This window comes from Danio aesculapii, chromosome 19 (genome assembly GCF_903798145.1).
Source record: "Danio aesculapii chromosome 19, fDanAes4.1, whole genome shotgun sequence".
Lineage (NCBI taxonomy): Eukaryota > Metazoa > Chordata > Actinopteri > Cypriniformes > Danionidae > Danio > Danio aesculapii.
The window spans coordinates 46,378,204-46,385,976 of NC_079453.1; the positions used below are offsets into that span (position 1 = coordinate 46,378,204).

Here is a 7,773-nt window from a genome sequence, read left to right on the forward strand (position 1 = left end):
AACGTGAAGCTTGGGAAACTTAAATTGAGGGAATTCAGCACTTCTTTAGTGTAACTATAGCAGCTTTTTCCTCTGGAACTGTTTATATCGATCTACCTTTTTCCACTTATGATTACAATTTAGCAAATTATGGGCTTCATTTCCAGTTTGTGGAACTTCTATTAAAAAACTGAAACAAATCACCTCAAATAACAAGGTTACGAATGCGTCACTTGTTTCATCATGAAAATAATGCTTTGCTTGTAATTAGTACATTAAATAATATCACAGTCATATCTGTGGCTGAAGCTCATTTGAGGTCACTGTGTGTTGTTCATTCAGACTCTTTATTTCCTATGATTCAGTAATCTCAGTAGTATTGCTGCAGAGTTTTGGGGTTATTTATTGTCTGCTGAAAGTAAATGATTAATATTTAATATTTGAATAATATAATAATTTAATATTGGATGTATGAACTGTGAGGAGAAAAAATGGCACCTTGTTGTACCCGATTAATACATATAATATCAAAGTTTAACAAACATTACACCCATAATTCATGCCAAAAAGGGTGGATATGAGAATTGCTTATGAAAGTTTTTACAGTTAAACTGCTTTCACTCAAAATGACCTCTCAGCTGAGCTCTCCTCCATGACATCATAATTAGAATGAATAGAACTCTGAACTGCTGTTCTAAACTGCTGTTCTGACTCTTGACTGCTGTTGGTGTGTTTAGGAGTGAACTGATTCAGAGCTACTTTCGTGTCTTTCAGCGTTTTTTGACGACAACTTTTGAATTCAGTTACAGCATTCACTGTTCAAAATGTCACTGTTTACCAGTGTATTTCGGCAGCTGTCTGCATGTTTTACACCGTCATGGGGCAGAAGGCTGAGCCCTCAAAGAGCAGAGATGAGTGCAGAGGTAGGAGAAAGTAAGGTCATGTCCACAAAGAAACACCGCAAGGTGAAGTCCTATCATGGACAGAGACCGGAGAATGAGGGAGAGGGTCTGAAAGACCAGGCTGAAGAAGAAAAAGAAGCTCCCAGCCTTGAAAACCTACAGATCACAGAGAAAGAAGGTGAGTACCCGTCTGCCATATAAAGAGAGGTGCAGAGTTCAGAAAAGCTGGTGGAGGGAGTGTTTAATATTAAATCAATTCCATGCGTGTTCAAGAAAATAGATCAGGAGAGGCTTTTCTTCAATGTCAAAAATCGTAACAATTGAATAATTCGATTCACAGAATTCTGTTATCCTCAATGCAATGCAAAAGTTACGTTAAAGAGGTGCGCAACAGTTTTCATTTCCTGACTTCAACTTAAATAGGCAGCTGATATTAACAGGGGGAGTTTAGTCAAATTCGTCAATCATTGTCCAGTCTTCCATTGACCGCACCCCAGACATAAGTCCTCCTTTTCTACGAATTCTCTGCACAACTATAAAAGCATGAGACTTTCTGTGTTCAGTTTTAACACCTTTCTTCAGACAGGAAGTTTCTGCAGAGCTGAATTTAACTTTGGACAAGCATGTATCTACTTCTGCAAAAATGCTAATTAGCATAGCATCCCACACACAACAGTAGACGTTCAGTTAATATATGACCCTTAAATGACCAATATAAATAATTGTTTGATGAAAATAAAAAGAGTCAAAAATAAAACAAAATATATTCCTTTTTTCCAACAGGAGGAGAACCTGGAGCAAAGAAAAGAAAGAGGAGAAAGCTGAAAAGCAAAAAGACTCCTCCTCTTCCCATAGAGGTCAAACCTCTGCCAGCTTCAGCCTGTTTCTCCTCTTTACCTCCAGTTGGAGATCAAGCTGAACATTCAGATGTCCTCGCTCTCCCAGCTGCTTGCCTCAAACCTCTGCTGAAAAACAAAGAGTCACTTCCTCATCTTGTTGAGGTCAAACCTCTGCCAGCTTCAGCCTGTTTCTCCTCCTTAACACCTTTTGGAGGTCTACCTGAACATCCAGAAGTTCTCGTTCTCCCAGCCTCTCACCTCAAAGCCCTGCCGCCTCTCTCAAATCCAGCATCCCATCCTCAAACGCCTGTTGAGGAAACTGAACACGTGCTGCCAAGCTCAGTCATTCCAGTGGCTCCATGTGTCTCTCCAGAACCAGTCCTCCTTCCCCTCCAGAGCTCTTCTGTGGTGGCTTCTCTGTGCTCGATTCCTCTAATCTCTGCATTTGATGAGGTTGTGTCTCTTGAAAAGCCTCAAGCATCTGAGTTTTCTCCCTCTTCAGGCCTCATGCTCTTTGACTTTGAGGATGAGGAGCTTGAGTTCATGGAGTACACAGAGGAAAACATAGAAGCTTTCTATGAGTCTGAAATGAAGCCGAGGCGGATGGCGGCTTGGTTGGAGCAGGAGGAAGTGACGGAGGTCCAGAAAGATGGAGGAAAGGGAGCCTCGCAGGTCATACAAAACCCGCTAAATGAGGTGTCTCGTGAAAAGGCGTTTGAGCAGCTCCTGATTCAGGCGTTCTGCACCGGACCTCCTGCGTACACTGAAATCAAGAGGAGGGTGAAGCCAAAGAGGAACAGCCCGCTGGTACTGTTCAGCTTGATGGATGAGAAGGTGAAGAAAAAGCAGGAAAAGAAAGTGCGGAAGGAGGAGGAGCGAAATCAAAGGGATCTCCTGCTGAAGCGCTACAGAAATGATCCCAAACTCAAACACTTGTGGATCAATAAGCACAATCCCAACTGCAGCTGGCTCTGAAGCAGATCACCGTCCCTCCCTGACATTCCCTCTACTCCTTTACCCTACTGCACATTCCTGCCTGTAAATAAAAATATGTGCAAAGCAAAGCTGAAGGTTTCATGACTCTTTATTATTATTGCAAGTTTTATTTCTAATGCACTGGAAAAAATATATTTCAACATATAATATTCATTCATTCATTTTCTTTTTCGGCTTAGTCCCTTTATTAATCAGGGGTCGCCACAGTGGAATGAACCGCCAACTTATCCAGCATATGTTTTCCACAGCGGATGTCTTTCCAGCTGCAACCCATCACTGGTAAACACCCATACACTCTCACACACATACACTGAGGACAATTTAGCTTACCTAATTACCCTATAGCACGTCTTTGGACTTATGGGGGAAACCGGAGCACCTGGAGGAAACCCACGCCAACACGGGGAGAACATGCAAACTCCACACAGAAATGCCAACTGACCCAGCTGGGGCTCAAACCAGCGACCTTCTTGCTGTGAGACGACAGTGCTACACACTGCGCCACCCTCCAGCATATATTACTAATAATTAAATTCATGTTTTCTATAGGATGCTTTACAATATTATATTTGTGCTCAAACATTAAATGAGTCAGTACTGAAGTACTCCAAATCTGGAGCCAATCTAACCCAACAACTTGAAATAACAGTCCAAAAATTAGTCCAAATTTCTATGTTAGGAAAAAATATTTAATAAAAATTTGAGCAAAAATCAAGAGAAATAAAAAATATACACCATTTTGTTGAAATTATGTAGTCTGCAATATTTTGCATGAATTTAAATGTATTATCTTTCTATTTCTAAACTTATTCAGTGAATAAAATATTATTTTAATAAATATACCTGTTTAAGAAATCTGTTTTGTTGAAATGCACCAAAATAGATTACCTACACTCACTGGCCACTTTATTAGGTACACTACTAGTACTGGGGTTGGACCCCTTTTGCCTTCAGAACTTCAACAAGGTACTGGAAATATTCCTCAGAGATTTTCAGTCTAGTAAATATTTTGACTTCTAATGGTCAGATGCAATTTAATCAATAGAGATAGAGATATGTACATATGCTCATCTATTATTTTAAATACTGTGCAATTACTATGAATATGTATTTAATCATGTTTATAAGCTGTTATTAATATTGTTAACACAATGAGCAGGAAAAATGGATTACCGTGAAAATTTAAAACAAAAAAAGTCTAAGAACATAATCTACCGGTGACTTCTGATATTTGAAGCTGTCACCAGGGGGCGCTACAGTATAACGCTTGTTTATTGTATTATAACCACAAACACATTGTTTTAACGAAAGGAACGTTCATGTTTATTGCACTTTCTAGCATATTCATCAAGTAATTAATTTATAAGAGATTAATAAGTAAAGCAGACTTTAACGTTTAAAGTAAATAGCTTACATTGGCGTTGCAAATATGGTGCATAATAATGGCATATCTCAATGCAAATTTTGGCACGTCTGACCAATGAATAGACCGAAGGAGGTGCACATGGTTGAGTTCATAGACTGTAAAAAAAAAAGGTTGTCTCGCTTTCTCACAGCAAACAAGACGAGCATTGGTGATATTCTCAAACTTCACTGTACATTTGTCCTATAACATAGACAGGTTTACTGGGAAGCATGCATATCCAGGACCATGGTATCGAAGATGCTCTTTAGTTTATCCCATAGGAAGAATCAACATGGGAAAGCTGCAATCAAAACCTGGTAAGATACTTTGCCTTTACATGTCAGACAGTATCAATGCACTTTAATCTAATTCTCGTTTTTACTTCGCTTCTAGCATGTAAACGGAGAGAAAACCCTGAAGGTAAGGTGTGCATAGCTTTACTGAACTTATTACTTCTGCCATGTGACTTTAATTAAAGAGGTATTAAAATGGTTTGTTTTGCAATAGGAGATGCTTTTAAGGAGATTGACTGTAGTGGTGAATCGGACAGAAACAAGCAGGTAAAGTCACTTTTGTTTCAATACAATTTATCGGTCACACTTTACTATAAGGTTAATCAGTTAATGTATTCAGTAACGTGAACTATGAATAAACAAAACTAGCATTTATTAACCATAGTTCAACATTTACTAATGCATTATTAACATCCAAATTCATGCTTATTAACATTGGGTAATGCACTATGAGTTAACATGAACTAACAACTGTATTTTACGTTAACTAACATGATCAAATACTGTAATAAATGTATTATTCATTGTTTGTTCGTGTTAGTAAATGCATTAACTAATACAAACTTATTGTAAAGTGGTATAAATGTATCTTTGCAAATGTAAAGATAACAAAGAAGTTCATTTTTAATGTCTAGGACTAATCACCTTTTTGTCACTGTATATACCAGATGTAAACCTGTGAAGTATCAATGGGTTGATCATAGCCTTTCAGTGGTAACAAACTGTTATGATGTATTACTAACATTATAAAGATTAAATAGGCAGTTTACAGTAGATAAATGTATAGTTATTGTCATTGTGGTGTACAAAAATAGATTTCACTTAACAAATGGTTGAACAAAATATGATCAAACAACGAACAGCATTTATTACTGTATTTATTCATGTTTGTTAGGGTTAGTTATTGGAAATGCATTTGTTCGTAACTCACAGTGCATGTTAACAAGGGTAAATTTAGATTTTATTAAGTAAAAGTTGAACGATGATCATTAAATGCTGTGCGAGATTGTTCTTGGTTTATTATTACATAAATAAACTAATTTAACCGTATTGTAAAGTGTGACGAATAAATTAAGAATACTTTTTACCATAAACAGGGTAATGTTGCAAAATCGTGGTTGATTTATGGTTACAGTAGTTTTACAAAAATAAACAGTGTTCATATTTTTGGCTTCTATTTGTAGTAAAAGCTGTGGTAAATATTCTTAAGAGTGTTGATATATTTTTTATTTTCATTATTATCTTTATATTCTTTTATTTATTTGATATCTATATATATATATATATATATATATGCACAAAAAAAATAAAGGGAACACTTAAACAACACAATTTAACTGAAAGTGTTCCCTTTATTTTTTGAGCAGTATATTTTATAAGGATATAAAAATATCCATAAATGATTGTCTGTAAAATGTGCTATAAATAAAGTTTACTTGCATTTTCTAGATGTTTATTTTAAGAATATAGGCATATACGATCATACTTTTGAATGAGACTTTAATTTACAAAAATTATTTTAATATGTTTTTATTTTGGAGTGGGTCTCACCCGCTTATGCACGCCGCCATGTTTACGTCTGAGCTGTCAGGCAGATACTTTCATGTTATGTTTGCTATATATAACTTAATGTGAAGTTTAAATTATGGACAGTATTTCTAAATGAAACCACTTGTGTTTTCTTTTTGCAGTCCAAATAGGAAATTCACAGGCGCTCTGCTAGGCTACGGAGCACTAAATACAAAGCACCGGCATCTGAGAAGAAAGTCTCCACCAAAGGAAAGGGAAGACGACACATATTCAAACTGAAAAATGTGAGTTTCATTCAGGCTTGTTTTTCCTCGGTGGTGTCCTTTGTCCTTTTCTTACACATGAAATGTACACTCTCTGGCCACTTTATTAGGTACACCCTACTAGGACCTAGTTGGACCCCCTTTTACCTTCAGAACTGCCTTAATCCCTTGTGGCATAGAATCAACAAGATACTGGAAATATTCCTCAGAGATTTTGGTCCATGTTGACATGATAGCATCACACAATTGATGAAGATTTGTCGGCTGCACATCCATGATGCGAATCTCCCGTTCCACCACATCCCAAAGGTGCTCTATTGGAATGAGATCTGGTGACTGTGGAGGCCATTTGAGTAGTGAACTCATTTTCATGTTCAAGAAACCAGTCTGAGATGATTCACACTTTATGACATGGCGCATTACCCTGCTGGAAGTAGCCATTAGAAGATACACTGAAGGTACACTGTGGTCATAAAGGGATGGACATGGTCAGCAACAATACTCAGGTAGGCTGTGGCGTTGACACAATGCTCAATTGGTACTAATGGGCCCAAAGTGTGCTAAGAAATATGCCCGACACCATTACACCACCAGCAGCGTGAATCGTTCATACAAGGCAGGATGGGTTCATGCTTTCACGTTGTTGGCGCCAAATTCTGACCCTTTTTGTGCCCACAGATCTGCCGCTCATTGGATATTTTCTTTTTTTAGACCATTTTCCATAAACCCTAGAGATGGTTGTGCGTGAGAATCTCAGTAGATCAGCAGCTTCTGAAATACTCAGATAAGCCTGTCTGGCACCAGCAATCATGCCACGTTCAAAGTCACTTAAATCACTTTTCTTCCCCCTTCTGATGCTCGGTTTGAACTGCAGCAGATCGTCTTGACCATATCTACATGCCTAAATGCATTGAACTGCTGCCATGTGATTGGCTGATTAGAAATTTGCGTTAACGAGCAGTTGGACAGGTGTACCTAATAAAGTGGCCAGTGAGTGTACCATATTTTAGTTTGATGTAAAGTAATTATTTAATATTTTGTAGATTATTTATATTATATTATAGATAACATTAATTATAAAGCACATTTTTGGGAAAAATGAGTTCCCATTGAGCTATGAGTGCAATAAAATCAAAATAATTATAATAAAAAAATTATTAAATTTAATAGGATGGTATAAATAAGGTGAATGAAATAAGATAAACAGCTCTAGCACAGACTAAGACTTGAAAGCAGAAAGTGTTTGGGCCTTTCTAACATGCATAGGCAGACTATTCCAAAGTCCCGCTACTGCAGATTCATGTTTTGCATTATTGTATAATCTAAATGCAATCTTTCATTGCTTTTAAAGGAAATTAAAGGAACATAAACAAAGGAGGCTGAAAAAGAAGAAAATTTCAGATGGATTGTTGCTGAACCATAGACTGTAAAAGATATGGACGTAGTATCCGTGACGTCACCCATAGGTTTATGAAGAACCCAAAAGAAACTACCAGTAGGTGTGGCCAACCGTCGCCATTTTGTTTGCGTGTCATCGCACCAACCGAGGGATACCAAACAAGGGCA

The 7,773-nt window shown here is 37.3% G+C and overlaps 2 protein-coding genes across 2 annotated transcripts in view; both read left to right on the top strand.

The window, feature by feature from the left end:
• Window positions 1-416: 416 nt before the first annotated feature.
• LOC130246479 (uncharacterized) lies at window positions 417-3,134 on the top strand. Its single transcript, XM_056479455.1, has 2 exons — window positions 417-1,059; window positions 1,665-3,134. The coding sequence occupies exons 1-2, from the start codon at window positions 804-806 to the stop codon at window positions 2,693-2,695; spliced, it is 1,287 nt and encodes a 428-aa protein (XP_056335430.1). The 5' UTR covers window positions 417-803; the 3' UTR covers window positions 2,696-3,134.
• An 878-nt stretch (window positions 3,135-4,012) lies between these two features.
• LOC130246508 (GATA zinc finger domain-containing protein 1-like) overlaps window positions 4,013-7,773 on the top strand; it is a 9,198-nt gene continuing 5,437 nt past the window's right edge. The window contains exons 1-6 of the mRNA XM_056479494.1: window positions 4,013-4,438; window positions 4,515-4,541; window positions 4,629-4,681; window positions 6,106-6,228; window positions 6,318-6,713; window positions 7,559-7,773. The exon at window positions 7,559-7,773 is cut by the window's right edge and continues 12 nt beyond it. Coding sequence (XP_056335469.1) covers window positions 7,678-7,773 — 96 coding nt within the window. The 5' untranslated portion in view covers window positions 4,013-4,438; window positions 4,515-4,541; window positions 4,629-4,681; ... (1 more) ...; window positions 6,318-6,713; window positions 7,559-7,677. The remainder of the gene's footprint in view (window positions 4,439-4,514; window positions 4,542-4,628; window positions 4,682-6,105; window positions 6,229-6,317; window positions 6,714-7,558) is intronic.

What these genes read in the sequence shown, in the direction of transcription:
- LOC130246479 (XM_056479455.1), top strand. Translation starts at nt 804, where the DNA reads ATGTCACTGTTTACCAGTGTATTTCGGCAGCTGTCTGCATGTTTTACA. An exon ending in ACAGATCACAGAGAAAGAAG is followed by an intron (nt 1,060 to 1,664) that starts GTGAGTACCCGT and finishes TTTTTCCAACAG; the next exon opens with GAGGAGAACCTGGAGCAAAG.